Source organism: Tachyglossus aculeatus, chromosome 23, assembly GCF_015852505.1.
Source record: "Tachyglossus aculeatus isolate mTacAcu1 chromosome 23, mTacAcu1.pri, whole genome shotgun sequence".
NCBI classification, from domain to species: Eukaryota; Metazoa; Chordata; class Mammalia; order Monotremata; family Tachyglossidae; genus Tachyglossus; species Tachyglossus aculeatus.
In genome coordinates, this window is record NC_052088.1 from 41,456,409 (window position 1) to 41,476,329 (window position 19,921).

The following is a 19,921-nucleotide window of genomic DNA, read 5'->3' on the forward strand; positions in this document are numbered from 1 at the left end:
CACTGTACTAAGCGCTTGGGAAGTACAAATTGGCAACATATAGAGACAGTCCCTACCCAACAGTGGGCTTACGGTCTAAAAGCAAACAAATCAGGTTGGAAGCAGTCCCCATCCCACATGGGGCTCACAGTCTTCATCCCCATTTTACAGATGAGGTAACGGAGGCCCAGAGCAGACAGGTGGCGGAGCTGGGACTAGAACCCAGGTCCTCTGATTCCCAGGCCCGCGCTGTAGCCATTAGAAAATAGCGGGCACGTTCACTTCGCAAAACAAGAGCTGCAAATAAAAGATTTAGCTTGATAGTTTTCTTTTTCCCAGAGCATTTGTCTATTTTGTCATCTGCCCTAGATCCCTCTGAATCTAGAATGAACAGCGCCCGTGTTCTTCGAATATTCCCATCCTTGCTCCTGACAGCGCGCTGCTCTCCGCTCTCTTTTATTCCTCCATCTCGTTCTTTTTTTAAAAAAAAAATGAAAACACTGAATTTCCCCAGCAGAACCAGAAGAGGTGAAAAGCACGGCGGGGAAAATAATCTGATGGGATTCTCGGAGCATTTTTCTATTTTGTCATCTGCCCTAGATCCCTCTGAATCTAGAATGAACAGTGCCCGTCTTCTTCGAAAAGTCTCATCCTTGCTCCTGACGGCGCGCTGCTCTCTGCTCTCTTTTATTCCTCCATTTGTTTGTTTAAAAAAAAAAAAATGAAAACACTGAATTTCCCCAGCAGAACCAGAAGAGGTGAAAAGCACAGGGGGGAAATAATCTGATGGGATTCTCAGAGTATTTTTCTATTTTGTCATCTGCCTTAGATCCCTCTGAATCTAGAATGAACAGTGCCCGTCTTCTTCGAAAAGTCTCATCCTTGCTCCTGACAGCGCGCTGCTCTCCGCTCTCTTTTATTCCTCCATCTCTTTGTTTAAAAAAAAAAAAATTAAAACACTGAATTTCCCCAGCAGAACCAGAAGAGGTGAAAAGCACGGGGCGGGTGGAAAAAAATCTGATGGGATTCTTTGCAGTGTTCGGTTTATCACGTCTATAATTCCAAATTTGAACGGTGGTAGTTAGTATTTGTGGTTGGTTAAACGCAGTCGTCAGATGTTGCGAAGAAAGGGTTCCCAGACTGAATTTAACAAGAACCAACAGCCGGGTAAAGCTGAAGAGCAGGGTAGACGAACATTTGTCAGCTGGGAGTAAAAATCCGTGGACAGCCCCACTGGTGGCTAGAGCCCAGGCCTGGGACTCGGAAAGACCCGGGTTCTAATCCAAGCTCCGCCCCCGGTCTGCTGTGCGACCTTGAGAAAGCCGCTTCACTTCTCTGTGCCTGGGTTACCTCATCTGGAAGACGGGGATCAAGACGGTAAGCCCGATGTGGGACGGGGGGCTGCATAGTAAGCGCTTAACAGATACCACAGTTATTATTCGTTGCGGCTCGCTCTGGTCATTTCCCCCGGGGATGCCTCGTGGTGGTGGTTCCCAAAAGGGTCGCCCAGCGTGGAAATATCTGGATCCCGAAGCGGCTTCGAAAAGGGGGAAACTGAAGGAGCTCGTCTTCCCCACTCCCAAAGCTCCCTGGCTACCTCTCCCTCCACCTCAGTTTCCACCTCGCTGCCGAGCTTGGCAACCAGGGGCCAATTAGTGCCAATTAGCGTGATGGCTCGGCGCAAAAACAGCCGCCACCTCTGCCCGGGCCCGGGGGCCATCGGGGTAACCCAGAGCTCATTCCAGTTACCAAATGCCCGTACAATAATCCTGTTTCGGTTTCACCTCCAGCCCTCGCCGTTGCCAGCTCCGCACGGGTGGTGTCTTTCCAGAAACCAACCCGAAGGGACTAGGGCTTCACTTTCCCGCTCTGAATTGGCTCTATATTCGTTCCTACCGGCTCGGTGGCAGGGGACGTGGGCGGATGTAAGGAAGCGATGTCATTGCGGTTTGTAATTAGCGGGAACGGGAGGGTGGTTTCTGGTATTCCGAAGCCCGCGGTCTTTTTTTGGCGAGGGGTAGGGGAAGAGGAGGGCCGCTCTCTAAACTCTCTCCGCCCCTGTGAAATATAACCGGGAGGCCCGAAAGCGTGAAAGGCGTAGGCAGGTTGTAGGGCGGCTTTAGAGGTCTGTTGGTTCAAAGTGCAGGTTTTGTTCCGCGAGCGTCCCGGATAAATGGCTAGGCCCAGGTGGGGAGGAAGAGGAGGAGGAGGAAGAACTGAACCTGTGGTCTTTTTGCAGCTCTGATCCTCGGCTCTCCGTCTTCACTGCAGGGACCTGATGTTTTACGTTATTGGTAAGTGGCGGAAAGCGCCGTCTACCTCCCCACCCCTTTCCCGCGATGAAAATCAGCCCGGAGAGACCTCCGTCCTTCCGACAAAGTGAACCCGCCACGCTCCGAAGCCCGGTGGGAAGAGCCCGGACCCGGCGGTCGGAAGACCTGGGTTCTCATCCCGGCTCCGCCGCTTGTCTGCCGGGTGACCCGGGAGAGTCACTTCGCTTGTCTGAGCCTCGGTTCCCTCCTTACTTGGACTTTGAGCCCCGTGTGGGACCCAATTATCTCGACATTTACCGCAGTTATTATTCGACACCGTTCAGTATCCCATCAGCGCTGCCACCTTGGGCAATTATTTCCTAAGCCATACCCCTTCTGGACTGTGAGCCCGTTGTTGGGTAGGGACCGTCTCTATATGTTCCCAACTTGTACTTCCCAAGCGCTTAGTACAGTGCTCTGCACACAGTAAGCGCTCAATAAATACGAATGAATGAATGAATGATGTCATGGGCCGTCCTTTTCCACTAATACACTACCCTGGCACTCATTATGGGCAGGGAATGTGTTGTATTGTACTTTCCCAAGCACTTAGTACACAGTAAGCGCTCAATAAATACGATTAAATGAGTGATTGGCACTAATAATAATAGTAAGTGCTCACTATGTGCCAATCAATCAATCAATCGTATTTATTGAGCTCTTACTGTGTGCAGAGCACTGTACTAAGCGCTTGGGAAGTCCAAGTTGGCAACATATAGAGACGGTCCCTACCGAACAGTGGGCTCACAGTCTAGAAGGGGGAGACAGAGAACAAAACCAAACGTATTAACAAAATAAAATAAATAGAACAAAACCAAACATATTAACAAAATAAAATAAATAAAATAGATATGTACAAGTAAAATAAATAAATAGAGTAATAAATATGTACATGCATATATACAGGCACTCTCCTGAGCGCTGGCATAGATACGAGCTAATTGGGTTGCCTGTGTGGAGCTCCCAGTCTTCGTCCCCATTTTACAGAGGAGGGCAGTGAGGCCCACAGAAGTGAAGCGACTCGCCCAAGGTCATACGACAGGCAAGTTTCAGAGCCGGGATTAGAACCCAAGTCCTCCTGACTTGCGGGGCCGTGGTCTTTCCCCAGAGCCGCACAGCCTCTCCGTATTAGCTCCTGGGGTCTTTGGGACCCTTTCAGACGCACCTGCGACTCGAAGAGACGGGAGAGCCTAAGGGGGTCTCGGGGGGTAACACCTCTGACGTCTAGCCTCCCCCCACCCCGCCACCCTTTTTATTTTTTGGTCTCCACGCAGGTGGCATCACAGTGTCTGCGGTCGCCTTCTTCTTCACGATTAAGTTCCTCTTCGAACTCGCCGCGCGCGTAGTCAGCTTCCTCCAGAATGACGACCGGGAGCGCCAGGGGGACCGGACCATTTATGACTACGTGCGGGGCAATTACCTGGACCCCCGGTCCTGCCAAGTCTCCTGGGATTGGAAGGAGCCCTTTGAGGTGGGCCGCAGCATGGCCTTCAAAGTGCATGTAAGGGAACGTTCCTGTCTCCGCACCCGTTGCGGGGGGTCTGAGCCCGGAGTCCGGTCCCGGAAAGAAACGCCGCCCTTTTCCCCTCCGTCTCTCCCTCCCTCGGGGACCAGTCAGTCGGTCAGCTTCAAATCGGGGGCCGTACCCCGTTGTTTCGGTTTCAAGGCGGTGGGGAGGAGCGGGCTCATTTTTTCCCGGGAGAAACGTCCGTCGGTCTCGCAGAGCCGAACGCCGCCGGAGTCCTAGCCTTCTCAGAAATAATAATCGTGCTATTTAAAGGGCCTTCTCCGTGCCAGCCGTTGTACTAAGCGCTAGGATACAGTCCCTGCCTCACGTGGAGCTCGCGGTCTCAATCCCCGTTTTGCAGATGAGGGAACCGAGGCCCAGAGAATAATAATAATGGTGGTATTTGTTAAGCGCTTACTATGTGCAAAGCACTGTTCTAAGCGCTGGGCGGGCGATGAGGTTGTCCCACGTGGGGCTCGCAGTCTCCATCCCCATTTTACAGATGAGGGAACTGAGGCCCAGAGCTCAGGGTCTCACAGCAGACAAAGTAGCGAAGCCAGGCGCTTCTGACTCCCGGGCCCGAGCCACTAAAAAACGTCGTTGTCGGAAGGAGCGCCCTTTGGATTCGGAAATCCCGTTGCAGTCGGAAGGGCCCGGTCCTACTCTGGTACCACGGGGTGCGGGACCCGAGAAGCTAAAGCACGTCTTTTGGGGTTTTTTCTAAACGGCATTTCATTCATTCATTCATTCAATCATATTTATTGAGCGCTTACTGTGTGCAGAGCACTGGACTAAGCGCTTGGGAAGTACAAGTCGGCAACATATAGAGACGGTCCCTACCCAACAGCGGGCTCGCAGTCTAGAAGGGGGAGACAGACAACAAAACAAAACTTATTAACAAAATAAAATAAGTAGAATAAGTATGTACAGGTAAAATAGAGTAATAAATATGTACAAACATATATACATATATACAGGTGCTGTGGGGAAGGGAAGGAGGTAAGGTGCGCTTAACGCGTGGCAAGCGCCGTTCTAAGCGCCGAAGTAGATACACGTCCATCAGGCCGGTTACAGTCCCCGTCCCACCTGGGGCTCCCAGTCGAGGAAGGGAGAACAGGTGTTGAATCCCCGTAGAGCCGGATTTGGGAGTCAGAGGTCATGGGTTCTAATTCCGCTCCGCCGCTTGTCAGCTGTGTGACCTGGGGCAAGTCACTTCACTTCTCTGTGCCTCCGTTACCTGATCTGTAAAATGGGGGTGGAGACTGTGGGCCCTGTGTGGGACAACCCGATTGCCTTATATCTCCCCCAGCGCTTAGAACAGTGCTTGGCACGTAGTAAGCGCTTAACAAATACCAACATCATTATTATTTTGCAGTTGAGAGAACCGAGGCCCCAAGTTAAGTGGCTTGCCCAAGTCACAGCAGGCAAGTGGCGGAGCAGAGGCAATCCCTGCCCACAACGGGCTCACAGTCTAGAAGGGGGGAGACAGCCGTCAAAACAAATAAAAAGGCATCGGGGCATCATATAGATAAATAGAATTATAGATATATTCACCTAAAAACAAGGAAGCAGCGATTAATTATAAGTAGATATGTACATATTCATTCTTTCAATCGTATTTATTGAGCGTTTACTGTGCGCAGAGCACTGTACTAAGCGCTTGGGAAGGACAAATCGGCAACATATAGAGACGGTCCCTACCCAACAGCGGGCTCACAGTCTAGAAGGGGGAGACAGACAGCAAAATAAAACAAGTAGACAAGTGTTAATATTTATGTGCATATATACACAAGTGCTGTGGGAAGGGTTGGGGGGTAGGACAAAGGGAGCAAGTCGGGGCGATGGGGAGGGGACGGGGGAGCCGAAGCGCTTATTATGTGTCAGACACTGTTCTAAACGCTGGGGTAGATCCAAGTCACTCAGGTTGGATCCTGTCCTTCAAGGGGCTCACAGTCTAAGTAATAATAAAATAATAATAATAATAATAATGGCATTTATTAAGCACTTACTATGTGCAAAGCACTGTTCTAAGCGCTGGGGAGGTTACAGGGTGATCAGGTTGTCCCATGTGGGGCTCACAGTCTTAATCCCCATTTTACAGATGAGGGAACTGAGGCCCAGAGAAGTGAAGTGACTTGCCCCAAGTCACACAGCTGACAACCGGCAGAGCCGGGGTTTGAACCCATGCCCTCTGACTCCAAAGCCCGGGCTCTCTCCGCCGAGCCACGCTGCTTCTCTAAGGAGGGAGTAGGATCTAATCCCCATTCCACAGCTGAGGAAACCGAGGCCCCGAGAAGCGAAGGGACTGCAGCAATCACTGCGATTAGAACCCGGGTCTTCCAGGTCCCCAGCCCTCGCCCTTCCCACCGGGTCCGGCTGCTCCTCTTCTCACCGTGGGCTATGCTGAGCGCCCAGTACGGAAAGCGCTCAATAGGTACGATCGATCGATCCCGCCTTGGTTCAGGGATGAGTAGGGTCCGTGGCACGGCGCTCCCTCTCCCCGACCCGGGGCGGTTGGGGCGGCTCCGTGCTCAGGACGAGTCCCGATGGGCGCCTCTCCTCTTCTTCCCCTCCCGCCGGCAGTTGTTCTATAAGAACGGTCAGCCCTTCCCCGCCCAGCGGCCCGTGGGGCTCCGTGTGCACATCTCGCACGTGGAACTAGCCGTGGATATTCCAGTCACCCAGGAAGTGCTCCAGGAGCCCGGCTCCAACGTGATCAAGGTGGCCTTCACCGTGCGCAGAGCCGGGCGCTACGAAATCTCCGTGAAACTTGGTGGATTAAACGTGGCCTACAGCCCCTACCACAAAGTCTTTCAGCCAGGTAATCAATCGATCGATCAATCATATTTATTGAGCGCTTACCGTGTGCAGAGCACTGGACTAAGCGCTTGGGAAGTCCAAGCGGGCAACATCTAGAGGCAGTCCCTACCCAACAGCGGGCTCACAGTCTAAAAGGGGGAGACGGAGAACAAAGCCAAGCATACTAACACAATAAAATAAATAGAATAGATAGGTACAAGTAAAATAGAGTAATAAAAATGTACAAACATATATACATATATACAGGTGCTGTGGGGAAGGGAAGGAGGTAAGATGGGGGGGATGGAGAGGGGGGCGAGGGGGAGAGCCAAGGATGCAAGGCGAGGCGTAGCGTTCAAGCCCGCTTTCCACGGCTCTACTCTGACCGAAAAAGTCACCTTCCCCCCGGAGGGCTCCGTTAAAGCGCTTACCAAATATCGAGGACTCGTCCCGACCTCTCTCCTCTTGGCATCCCGCCTCGGGTCGCCCACTGGTTCCAGTTCGTTCCCGTCCCTCCCTTCCGAGTCTCTGTAGCGGTCGCGGTTCTCCGGGAGGTCGGAGAAGGGAGCGTTTAAGCGATTCGTCCCGACTCCCTTCCACCGCTCTCATGGTGCGGGCACAGATCTCGGCGTTAACCGCAGGGGCCCCTCGTTCGCGCCCACCGCGGATTCCCCCCCGTTCCGGCATCTCTCTGACCGTTGCCTCTCTCCCAGGGATGGTGGTTCCTTCCAAGACGAAAATCGTGTGCCACTTCTCGACCCTCGTGCTGACCATCGGGCAGCAGCACACTCTGCAGGTCGTCCCCCGGGACGAGTACGACAATCCCACCAGCAACTCCGTGTCCCTCATAGACGAGCACAATTACAGCTTAACGATCCACGAGGTGAGACGTGGATCCCTTCCCAGCCGGGGGACGGTGGGAGTCTCTCCCTTCCTTCATTCGGTTGTATTTCTCGAGCGCTTACCGTGGACAGAGCTCCGAGGGGACGATGCAACAATAAACAGACACACTCCCTGACCGCAGCGAGCTCACAGTCGAGACGGGGAGACAGACATTAATATTCATCTTGTCTTATTCTGCCGAGTCGTCTCCGACCCTTGGCGACGCCACGGACACGTCTCTCCCAGGACGCCCCGCTCCCAGTCTGCAGTCGTTCCGGTAGTGTTTCCGGAGAGTTTTCTTAATCAAAATCCGGAAGCGGTTTACCATCACCTCCTTGAATCTCCGCCCTCGACTGTCTCCCGTGTCCGGCACGGGGGAGTTTGGACTCGTGGCGGATTGCCTTCCACTCGCTAGCCACTGGCCCGGCTAGGAATGGAACGGGTCGGCCTCGGCTTGACTCTCCCTCCCGTAGCCGAGACTGGTAGAGGACTGGAAACTCTCCAGGTGCGACCCTGAGAGGGGAGACGTTAATATACACAAGTAAATTCATTCATTCAATCGTCTTTATTGAGCGCTTACTGTGTGCGGAGCACTGTGCTAAGCGCTTGGGAAGTACAAGTTGGCAACATATAGAGACGGTCCCTACGCAACAGCGGGCTCACAGTCGAGAAAGTAAATAAATTAAAAGTAATACCTAAGGGACGGGGGAGCAAGTCAGGGCGACGCAGGAGGGAGTGGGAGGAGAGGAGGGCTTAGTCAAGGAAGGCTTCCTGGAGGAGCGATGCCTCTGAAGCGGGGGACGTCTCCCGGTCTCTCCGTCCCCAGCTCGGTCCCCAGGAAGAGGAAAGCCCCGGAGCCTGGTTTGAGACGTCGGTGACGTCCAACCGGCAGACGTGCCAGGTGTTCGTGCGGCTCACTGTGCACCGCCAGGGCTGCTTCCAGGCCTGCATCTGCTACCGCAACCAGCCCATCAGCAACGGCAAGTTCGACATCATCGTCCTAAGCGGTGAGTCGAGGGGGACTTGGGACCCGAGCCGGCCGGAGGGAGATCCCCCCCCCACGGCCCCCTCCCGCCCGCAGCCCCCTCTTCGGATCCCCTTTTTTGCTTCCCGGGGAAGCCCGGCGGCGGAACCCCTTCCGATTTTCCTAAGAACGCGTTGGCGGTCCGAGTCAGGCGGCCCCGGGGCGAACGGAAGCGGCGTGGCTCAGCGGAAAGAGCCCGGCCTTGGGAGTCAGAGGTCACGGGTTCCCACCTCCGCCGCTTATCAGCCGTGTGCCTTTGGGCAAGCCACTTAACTTCTCTGGGCCTCGGTTCCCTCATCTGTGAAATGGGGAGGAAGACTGTCAGCCCCACGTGGGACAACCTGATTACCTTGTATCTACCCCGGTGCTGAGAACAGGGTTTGGTAAATAATAATAGTGTTGGTATTTGTTAAGCACTTACTATGTGCCAAGCACTGTTCTTGGTACTACGTGGGACATAGTAAGCACTTCACAAATACCATTATTATTATTATTATTATTATTATTATTATTATTAACAGCATTAGAGGCGCCAGAGGTAGCATCCTTGCCCTGCAACCTAGGAGGCATCTGCCACTTCTTAAAAAATGGTTTCTATTGAGCGCTTACTATGTTCCAGGCATGATCCTATTCATTCATTCAGTCGCATTTCTTGAGCGCTTACTGTGTGCAGAACACTGTACTAAGCAATTGGGAGGGTACAATGTAGAAATAAACAGATGCATTCCCCGCCCAAGCGCTGGCGTAGATAGAAAGATAATCAGGTTGGACATACTCCATGTCCCGCATGGGGCTCACAGTCTTATTCCCCAATTTACAGATGAGGGAACTGAGCACGGAGAAACAAAGTAATTTGCCCAACATCGCTCAGCTGATGAACAGCGGAGCTGAGATTAGAACCCAGGTCCTCCCGACTCCCAGGCTTGCGATCTATCCACTGAGCTACACCGCTTAGTTTGAAAAACTTACCAAACTTTCACTTTGAAAGGGCCTCCCCACTCCAGTCTGTCCAGCGTGGGCAGTTCATTAAAACGTATTTATTGAGCATGTACTGTGTGCAGAGCACTGTACTAAGCGTGGTAGCAATTGTCTGGCCCAGCAGCCCCGGGTTGGAGGTTGGAGGTCATGGGTTCAAATCCCGGCTCCACCACTTGTCAGCTGTATCAATCAGTCAATCGTATTTATTGAGCACTTACTGTGTGCAGAGCACTGTATCATCATCATCATCAATCGTATTTATTGAGCACTTACTGTGTGCAGAGCACTGTACTGAGCGCTTGGGAAGTACAAGTTGGCAACATAACTGTATGACTTTGGGCAAGTCAGTTAACCTCTCTGTGTCTCAGTGACCTCGTCTGTAAAATGGGGATTAAGACTGTGAGCCCTCGTGGGACAACCTGATTACCCTGTATCCTCCCCAGCACTTAGAATAGTGCTTTACACATAGGACGTGCTTAACCAATGCCATCATCATCATCATTATTATTATTATATCATCATCATCATCAATCGTATTTATTGAGCGCTTACTGTGTGCAGAGCACTGTACTAAGCGCTTGGGAAGTACAAGTTGGCAACGTATAGAGACAGTCCCTACCCAGCAGTGGGCTCACAGTCTAAAAGATTACATATGCGGTTACCATCACAGTAATTTTTGCCTTTGAAGCAGTGTGGCCTAGTGGCTAGAGCAGGGGCCTTGGAGTCAGAATTTCTAGTCCCATCTCTGCCACTGGTCTGTTGTGTGACCTTGGGCGTGTCACTTCACTGCCCTGGGCCTCAGTTCCCTCATCTGGAAAGTGGGGATTAAGACCGCGGACCCCAGGTAGGGCAGGGACTGTGTCCAACCTGGTTACCTCGTATCTAACCCGGGGCTTGAAGCTGTCCAGGTGCGACCCTGAGAGGGTGAATCCTCATTTTCCCCGTGAGGAAATGGAGACCCGGAAAAGCGAAGTGACTGGTCACGCATCAGGCAGGCGGGCAGAGCCGGGGCTGGAACCCAGGTCTCCTCACTCCCAGATCCGGGCTCTTTCGCTCTCTCGCCCTCTTTTCTTGCCTCTCGGCACCCACCCGAACTTGTTTCTCACCCGACGGCCGTCCTCAACTTGTTCCCTCCCTCTCCTCCAGAGAACGAGAAGAGCATCGTGGAACGCAACGTGTCCACCTCGGGCGTCAGCATCTACTTCGAGGCTTATCTCTATAATGCCACCAACTGTGCCAGCACCCAGTGGCACCTGCCCCCTATGCACATGAGCTCTTCGCAGCGCCGCCCTTCCACCGCCACGGAGGAGGAGGAGGAGGACTCTCCCTCGGACAGCCAGACCCCGGAGAAAGTCAAGAAACCCAAAAAAGTGTATTGCTACGTATCTCCCAAGGTGAGAGCCGGTGGCCCTCCTTTAATCCTTCTCTCAGGAGTCCTCTGGATCCGCAGAGCGGAAGAGCCCTCTCACCACGACGCCAGGCCAAGGGAAAACGTGGGGAGGGCAGCAGAAGTACAGAGTCGGCCGGTTGTGTTTCTTGATGGCTTACTGCGTGCGGAGCACTGAACTGAGCCCTTGGGAAAGTGCAGCGTAACAATAAACAGACACGTTCCCCGCACACAACAAGCTTAAAATCTTAGACAGTCATCACCGTCGGCTGGCGGGCCCTCATTTAGCTCTCTCTCCGCATTCCTGTCCTCACTCCTCTCCTGACAGAGCCCAGCCCGATGCCCAGGCAAGGATTTCCCAGAGAGATAAACATCCCCCGATGGGATCTTTGGGAGTCAGTTCTATAAATTAAACCCCGAAGAAGAATCCCGACTCCGCCACCTGTCTCCTGTGCGACCCGGGCAGGTCCCATCACTTCTCTGGGCCTCAGTTACCTCAGCTGTAAAAGGGGGTGAAGAGTATGACCCCCATGTAGGACTGTGACCAGCCTTTTAGCTACCTCAGTGCATGGCACATAGGAAGTACTTAACTAATACCGTAAAAAAAAAAAACCCAAATCTTCGAGAAGACTGTTTTCCCCTTCCCCTGTAAGGACAAATCCAGGGATCTTTTTAAAGTTATTCGTCCCGTTCCTAGCAGGGACTCAGCATGGAGTGGTAAGGGATAATAATAATAATAATGATGGCATTTGTTAAGCGCTTACTATGTGCAACGCACTGTTCTAAGCGCTGGGGGGGATACAAGGTGATCAGGTTGTCCCACGTGGGGCTCACAGTCTTCATCCCCATTTTACAGATGAGGTAACTGAGGCTCAGAGAAGTTAAGTGACCTGCCCAAGGTCACACAGCAGACATGTGGCGGAGCCGGGATTTGAACCCATGACCTGTGGCTCCAAAGCCCGGGCTCTTTCCACTGAGCCACGCTGAGGGATGTGAGCTACGGCTGAGAAGTAGATTGATGCCGAGGATTGCCGCTCAGTCGGCAGGAGGACAGAGGTGAGGCTACCCGGTGCCCAGGACCACCACTCAGAATTTATCCATCCTGAACTCCGAGAAGTGTGGCCTCGGGAAGGTAGAGAGGTCTCATCGTAATAATAACGATGGTACTTGTTAAGCGCTTACTCTGGGCCCGGCACCAGTTTGAGCACCGGGGTGGATACAAGGTAATCAGGTTGGACACAATCCCTGGCCCACACGGGGCTTCCACTCTTAACCCCCTTTTTACAGGTGAGGTAACTGAGGCCCAGAGAAGAGAAGTGGCTTGCCCAAAGTCACACCGAAGACACATGACAGAGCCGGCATTAGAACCCAGGTCCTTCCGACTCCCACGCCCGTGCTCTATCCGCTAATCCACACTTCTTCACTTTTTCCCTCCTCTAGACCAAGCTCTCTGTGGGCTGGGAACGTGTCTACCAACTCTGTTATCTCGTACCCTCCCAGGCGCTTAGTACAGTGCTCTCTGCACACGGGAGATGCTCAGTAAATATTGATTGATTCGTGCCGCGGGTGCCCGAGGTTTTCTTTCCCGTCCTTCTCATTGCTGCCTCTGGTCCCTCAGCAATTCTCCGTGAAGGAATTCTACCTGAAGATCATCCCTTGGCGTCTCTACACCTTCCGAGTGTGTCCGGGGACGAAGGTGAGTTGAGCCTAAAGCCCCCACTTTGGCCGACGCTCTTCGACCGTCTCGGGTTTTCCCGGAAACGTCAAGGACGGGCCTGAAGATGACTCGCTGCCAAGGGGAGGCTCGCTACCGCTGCGAATAAGAATAATTATAGAATAATTATAATTATATAATTATATATTATATAAGAAGAAGAAGAAGGTAAAATAAGAATGGGCCCGGGCTTGGGATCAACTTCAATTCCCTTCCCCTCGCTCCTAGATGATAACTACAAGCAGTCTTTTAAAAGTTTTAATAAAGGGCCGTTTAAGGGAAGCAGCACGGTCTAGTGGAAGGAGCCCAGGCCTGGGAGTCCGATGTCCTGGGTTCTAATTCCAGCTCTGCCAGTTGCTTTCAGTGCGACCTTGGCAAAGTCACTTCACTTCTCTGGGCCTCAGTTGTCCTGTTCTCCGTCCTACTTAGACTGTGAGCCCCATTCTGGGCAGGGGCCTTGTCCAACCTGATTAACTTATATCTACCCCAGCTCTTAGAACAGTGTTTGACACAGAGTAGGTACTTAACAGTTATCGTAGAAAAATTTATGAATAAGGTGTATGTAAGCCTTTCCCTCATCACTTCCCATCAGCGCTTTCCCTCCGCTCTTTCCCTCAGTACTTCCCGTGAGCCCTTTCCCCCAGTTCTTTCCCTCAGCACTTTCCCTCAGTTCTTTCCCTCAGCACTTTCCCTCAGATCTTTCCCACAGCTCCTCCCCTCAGCCCTTCCCCACAGCTCCTCCCCTCTGCTCTTCCCCTCAGCCCTTTCCCTCAGGTCTTCCCCTCAGCTCTTCCCCTCAACCCTTTCCCTCAGCTCTTCCCCTCAGTCCTTTCCCTCAGCCCTTTCCCTCAGGTCTTTCCTTCAGTTCTTTACCTCAGTCCTTTCCCTCAGCTCTTTCCTTCAGCCCTTTTGCTCAGCACTTTCCCTCAGCTCTTCCCACCAGCCCTTTCCCTAGCTCTTTTCCTCAGCTCTTTCCTTAGGCTCTTCCCCTCAGCCCTTTCCCTCGGCTCTTTCCCACAGCTCTTCCCCGCAACACTTTCCCTCATCTCTTTCCCTCAGCTCTTCCCTTCAGCGCGTTCCCTCAGCTCTTTCCCTCAGCTCTTTCCCCACTCTTCCCCTCAGCTTTTTCCCTCAGTCCTTTCCCTCAGCCCTTTCCTTCAGCACTTTCCCTCAGCTCTTTCCCTCAGCCCTTTCCCTCAGCAATTTCCCTCAGCTCGTCTCCTCAGCTCTTGCCCTCAGCTCTTGCCCTCAGCTCTTCCCCTCAGCACTTTCCCTCAGCCCTTTGCCTCAGTCCTTTCCCTCAGCATTTCCCTCGGTCCTTTCCCTCAGTTCTTTCCCTCAGCTCTCCCCCTCAGCTCTTCCCCTCAGCTCTTTCCCTCAGCCCTTTCCCTCAGCACTTTCCCTCAGCTCGTCTCCTCAGCTCTTCCCCTCAGCTCTTCCCCTCAGCCCTTTCCCTCAGCTCTTCCCCTCAGCTCTTCCCCTCAGCACTTTCCCTCAGCCCTTTGCCTCAGTCCTTTCCCTCAGCATTTCCCTCGGTCCTTTCCCTCAGTTCTTTCCCTCAGCTCTTCCCCTCAGCTCTTCCCTCAGTTCTTTCCCTCAGTTCTTTCCCTCAGCACTCTCCGTCAGATCTTTCCCTCAGCACTTCCCTCAGATCTTTCCTTCAGCTCTTTCCCTCAGCTCTCCTTCAGCTCTTTCCCTCAGCTCTTTCCTTCAGCTCTTTCCTTCAGCTTTCCCTCAGCTCTTTCGCTCAGCACTTTCCCTCAGCTCTTTTCCTCGGGTCTTTTCCTCAGCTCTTTCCCTCAGTTCTTTCCCTCAGCTCTTCCCCTCAGCACTTTCCCTCAGCCCTTCCCCTCATCTCTTTCCCTCAGTTATTTCCCTCAGCCCTTTCCCTCAGCACTTCCCCTCATCGCTTTCCCTCGGTTCTTTCCCTCAGCATTTTCCCTCAGTTCTTTCCCTTAGCTCTTTCCCTCAGCACTTTCTCTCAGCTCGTCTCCTCAGCTCTTCCCCTCAGCTCTTCCCCTCAGCCCTTTCCGTCAGCTCTTCCCCTCAGCTCTTCCCCTCAGCTCTTCCCCTCAGCCCTTTCCCTCAGCATTTCCCTCAGTCCTTTCTCTCAGTTCTTTCCCTCAGCTCTCCCCCTCAGCTCTTCCCCTCAGTTCTTTCCCTCAGTTCTTTCCCTTGGCACTTTCCCTCAGATCTTTTCCTCAGCACTTTCCCTCAGATCTTCAGCTCTTTCCCTCAGCTCTTTCCTTCAGCTCTTTCCTTCAGCTCTTTCCCTCAGCTCTTTCACTCAGCACTTTCCCTCAGCTCTTCCCATCAGCCCTTTCCCTCAGCTCTTTTCCTCAGATCTTTCCCTCAGCACTTTCCCTCAGGTCTTTCCTTCAGCTCTTTCCCTCAGCTCTTCCCCTCAGCTCTTCCCCTCAGCCCTTTCCCTCAGTCCTTTCCCTCAGCATTTCCCTCAGTCCTTTCCCTCAGCTCTTCCCCTCAGCCCTTTCCCTCAGTCCTTTCCCTCAGCATTTCCCTCAGTCCTTTCCCTCAGCTCTTCCCCTCAGCTCTTCCCCTCAGCCCTTTCCCTCAGTCCTTTCCCTCAGCATTTCCCTCAGTCCTTTCCCTCAGTTCTTTCCCTCAGCTCTCCCCCTCAGCTCTTCCCCTCAGTTCTTTCCCTCAGTTCTTTCCCTTGGCACTTTCCCTCAGATCTTTCTCTCAGCACTTTCCCTCAGATCTTCAGCTCTTTCCCTCAGCTCTTTCCTTCAGCTCTTTCCCTCAGCTCTTTCGCTCAGCACTTTCCCTCAGCTCTTCCCGTCAGCCCTTTCCCTCAGCTCTTTTCCTCAGATCTTTCCCTCAGCACTTTCCCTCAGGTCTTTCCTTCAGCTCTTTCCCTCAGCTCTTCCCCTCAGCTCTTCCCCTCAGCTCTTCCCCTCAGCCCTTTCCCTCAGTCCTTTCCCTCAGCATTTCCCTCAGTCCTTTCCCTCAGCTCTTTCCTTCAGCTCTTTCGCTCAGCTCTTCCCGTCAGCCCTTTCCCTCAGCACTTCCCCTCATCGCTTTCCCTCAGTTCTTTCCCTCAGCATTTTCCCTCAGTTCTTTCCCTTAGCTCTTTCCCTCAGCTCTTCCCCTCAGCACTTTCCCTCAGTTCTTTCCCTCAGCTCTTCCCCTCAGCCCCTTCCCTCAGCCCTTTCCCTCAGTTCTTTCCCTCAGCACTTTCCCTCAGCTCTTTCCTTCAGCTCTTTCGCTCAGCTCTTCCCGTCAGCCCTTTCCCTCAGCTCTTCCCCTCAGCTCATCCCCTCACCTTTTTCCCTCAGCCCTTTCCCTCAGCTCTTCCCCTCAGCCCTTTCCCTCAGCACTTCCCCTCATCACTTTCCCTCAGTTCTTTCCCTTAACTTTTTCTCTCAGCCCTTTCCCTCAGCGCTTTCCCTCAGTTCTTTCCCTCAGCGTTTTCCCTCAGTTATTTCCCTCAGCTCTTTCATCTCTTCCCTTCAGCCCTTTCCCTCAGCACTTTCCCTCAGCTCTTCCCCTCATCGCTTTCCCTCAGTTCTTATCCCTCAGTGTTTTCCCTCAGTTCTTTCCCTCAGCTCTTCCCCTCACCTCTTTCCCTCAGCTATTTCTCTCAGCTCTTTCCCTCATCTCTTGCCCCTCATCTCTTCCCCTCAGCTCTTTCCCTCAGCACTTTCCCTCAGTTCTTTCCCTCAGCCCTTTCCCTCAGTTCTTTCCCTCAGCACTTTCCTTCAGCTCTGTCCCTCATCTCTTCTCCTCAGCACTTTTCCTCAACTCTTTCCCTCAGTCCTTTTCCTCAGCTCTTCCCCTCAGCCCTTTCCCTCAGCTTTTTCCCTCAGTTTTTTCCCTCAACTTTTTCCCTCAGCTCTTTCCCTCAGCGCTTTCCCTCCGAGCTTTCCCTCAGCTCTTTCCCTCAGCCCTTTCCCTCAGCCCTTTCCCTCAGCCCTTTCCCTCAGCCCTTTCCCTCAGCGCTTTCCCTCAGTTCTTTCCCTCAGCACTTTCCTTCAGCTCTTTCCCTCAGCCCTTTCCCTCAGCACTTTCTCTCAGCTCGTCTCGTCAACTCTTCCCCTCAGCCCTTTTCCTCAGCTTTTTCCCTCAGCACTTCCCCTCATCGCTTTCCCTCAGCCCTTTCCCTCATTTCTTTCCCTCAGCACTTTCCTTCAGCTCTGTCCCTCGTCTCTTCTCCTCAGCACTTTTCCTCAACTCTTTCCCTCACTCCTTTCCCTCAGCTCTTCCCCTTAGCACTTTCCCTCAGCACTTCCCCTCAGCGCTTTCCCTCAGTTCTTTCCCTCAGCTTTTCCCCTCAGCCCTTTCCCTCAGCACTTTCTCTCAGCTCGTCTCGTCAACTCTTCCCTTCAGCCCTTTTCCTCAGCTTTTTCCCTCAGCACTTCTCCTCATCGCTTCCCTCAGTTCTTTCCCTCAGTTTTTTCCCTCAGCCCTTTCCCTCAGCACTTTCCTTCAGCTCTGTCCCTCATCTCTTCTCCTCAACACTTTTCCTCAACTCTTTCCCTCACTCCTTTCCCTCAGCTCTTCCCCTCAGCACTTTCCCTCAGCACTTCCCCTCAGCGCTTTCCCTCAGTTCTTTCCCTCAACTTTTCCCCTCAGCTCTTTCCCTCAACCCTTTCCCTCGACGCTTTCTGTCATTTCTTTCCCTCAGCACTTTCCTTCAGCTCTGTACCTCATCTCTTCTCCTCAGCACTTTACCTCAACTCTTTCCCTCAGCTCTTGCCCTCAGCCCTTTCCCTCAGCTGTTTCCCTCAGCACTTCCCCTCATCGCTTTCCCTCAGTTCTTTCCCTCAGATCTTCCCCTCAGCACTTTCCCTCAGCACTTTCCCTCAGCACTTTCCCTCAGCGCTTTCCCTCAGTGCTTTCCCTCAGTTCTTTCCCTCATCTCTTTCCCTCAGCTCTTTCCCTCAGCGCTTTCCCTCAGTTCTTTCCCTCAGTTCTTTCTTTCAGCTCTTTCCCTGAGCCCTTTCCCTCGTCCCTTTCCCTCAGTTCTTTCCCTCAACTTTTTCCCTCAGCTCTTTCCCTCAGCCCTTTCCCTCAGCGCTTTCCCTCAACTTTTTCCCTCAGCTCTTTCCCTCAGCCCTTTCCCTCAGCGCTTTCCCTCGGCACTTTCCCTCAGCCCTTTCCCTCAGCGCTTTCCCTCAGCTCTTTCCCTCAGCTCTTTCCCTCAGCGCTTTCCCTCAGTTCTTTCCCTCAGTTCTTTCTTTCAGCTCTTTCCCTGAGCCCTTTCCCTCGTCCCTTTCCCTCAGCTCCTCCCCTCAGCTTTTTCCCTCAGCACTTCCCCTCATCGCTTTCCCTCAGTTCTTTCCCTCAACTTTTTCCCTCAGCTCTTTCCCTCAGCCCTTTCCCTCAGCGCTTTCCCTCGGCACTTTCCCTCAGCTCTTTCCCTCAGCCCTTTCCCTCAGCGCTTTCCCTCGGCACTTTCCCTCAGCCCTTTCCCTCAGCGCTTTCCCTCAGCTCTTTCCCTCAGCTCTTTCCCTCAGCGCTTTCCCTCAGTTCTTTCCCTCAGTTCTTTCTTTCAGCTCTTTCCCTGAGCCCTTTCCCTCGTCCCTTTCCCTCAGCTCCTCCCCTCAGCTTTTTCCCTCAGCACTTCCCCTCATCGCTTTCCCTCAGTTCTTTCCCTCAACTTTTTCCCTCAGCTCTTTCCCTCAGCCCTTTCCCTCAGCGCTTTCCCTCGGCACTTTCCCTCAGCCCTTTCCCTCAGCGCTTTCCCTCGGTGCTTTCCCTCAGTTCTTTCCCTCAGATCTTTCCCTCAGCTCTTTCCCTCAGTTCTTTCCCTCATTTCTTTCCCTCAGCTCTTCCCCTCATCTCTTCCATTCATCTCTTCCCCTCAGCCCTTTCCCTAAGCTTTTTCCCTCAGCACTTCTCCTCCTTGCTTTCCCTCAGTTCTTTCCCTCAACTTTTTCCTTTAGCTATTTCCCTCAGCCCTTTCCCTCAGCACTTTCCCTCAGCGCTTTCCCTCAGTTCTTTCCCTCAGCACTTTCCCTCAGTTCTTTACCTCAGTTCTTTCCCTCAGATCTTTCCCTCAGATCTTTCCCTCAGCGCTTTCCCTCAGTTCTTTCCCTCAGCACTTTCCCTCAGTTCTCTCCCTCAGATCTTTCCCTCAGCTCTTCCCCTCAGCTCTTCCCCTCAGCAGTTTCCCTCAGCCATTTCCCTCAGTTCTTTCCCTCAGCACTTTCCCTCAGTTCTTTCTCTCAGCACTTTCCTTCAGTTCTTTCCCTCAGTTCTTCCCCTCAGCACTTTCCCTCAGCCCTTTCCATCAGTTCTTTCTCTCAGCACTTTCCCTCAGCTCTTCCCCTCAGTTCTTTCCCTCAGCACTTTCCCTCAGCCCTTTCCCTCAATTCTTTCCCTCAGTTCTTTCTCTCAACACTTTCCCTCAGCTCTTTCCCTCAGCTGTTCCCCTCAGCCCTTTCCCTCGGTTCTTTCTCTCAGTGCTTACCCTCAGCTCTTTCCCTCAGTGCTTCTCCTTGGCTCTTTCCCTTAGCACTTCCCCTCAGCTCTCTCCCACAGTGCTTACCCTCAGCTCTTTCCCACAGTGCTTCCCCTCAGCTCTTTCCCTCAGCCCTTTCCCTCAGCTCTTCCCATCAGCCCTTTCCCTCAGCTCTTTTCCTCATCTCTTTCCTTCAGTTCTTTCCCTTAGCACTTTCCCTCAGCTCTTCCCCTCAACCCTTTCCCTCAGGTCTTCCCCTCAGCCCTTTCCCTAGGCTCTTTCCCTCAGCTCTTTCCTTCAGCTCTTCCCCTCAACCCTTCCCCTCATCTCTTTCCCTCAGCTCTTCCCTTCAACACCTTTCTTCAGCTCTTTCCCTCAGCTCTTTCCCTCAGTTCTTTCCCTCAGCTTTTCCCCCCAACACTTCCCCTCAGCTTTTTTCTCTCAGCCCTTTCCCTCAGTTATTTTCATCAGCTCTTTCCCTCAGCACTTTCCCTCAACTCGTCTCCTTAGCTCTTCCCCTCAGCCCTTTCACTCAGCACTTCCCCTCATTGCTTTCCCTCAGTTCTTTCTCTCAACTTTTTCCCTCTGCCCTTTCCCTCAGCACTGTCCCTCAGCACTTTCCCTCAGCTCTTTCCCTCAGCACTTTCCCTCAGATCTTTACCTCAAGTTCTTTCTCTCAGATCTTTCCCTCAGATCTTTCCCTCAGCACTTTCCATCAGCCATTTCCCTCAGTTCTTTCCTTCAGCACTTTCCCTCAGTTCTTTCCCTCAGTTCTTTCCCTCAGCACTTTCCCTCAGCTCTTCCCCTCAGCACTTTCCCTCAGCTCTTCCCCTCAGCACTTTCCCTCAGCCCTTTCCCTCAGTTCTTTCCCTCAGCACTTTCCCTCAGCTCTTTCCCTCTGCTCTTTCTTTCAGC

General features: G+C 52.9%; 1 protein-coding gene and 1 non-coding gene across 5 annotated transcripts in view; one reads left to right on the forward strand and one right to left on the reverse strand.

Moving 5' to 3' along the window:
• Positions 1–19,921, forward strand: part of AREL1 (apoptosis resistant E3 ubiquitin protein ligase 1) — a 77,482-nt gene that overhangs the window by 40,946 nt on the left and 16,615 nt on the right. For 3 of the 4 annotated variants that reach the window (XM_038765734.1, XM_038765733.1, XM_038765735.1), the window contains exons 3-9: positions 2,219–2,273; positions 3,566–3,792; positions 6,382–6,619; positions 7,311–7,480; positions 8,306–8,486; positions 10,628–10,875; positions 12,487–12,564. In XM_038765734.1, the coding sequence (XP_038621662.1) occupies positions 2,258–2,273; positions 3,566–3,792; positions 6,382–6,619; positions 7,311–7,480; positions 8,306–8,486; positions 10,628–10,875; positions 12,487–12,564 (1,158 nt within the window). In that variant the 5' untranslated portion in view covers positions 2,219–2,257. The remainder of the gene's footprint in view (positions 1–2,218; positions 2,274–3,565; positions 3,793–6,381; positions 6,620–7,310; positions 7,481–8,305; positions 8,487–10,627; positions 10,876–12,486; positions 12,565–19,921) is intronic. The other variant, XM_038765736.1, reaches the window with a different exon arrangement.
• Positions 7,865–8,002, reverse strand: LOC119944865. The gene has a single exon (XR_005456010.1). It is a non-coding gene; the product is annotated as a small nucleolar RNA SNORA7 (small nucleolar RNA).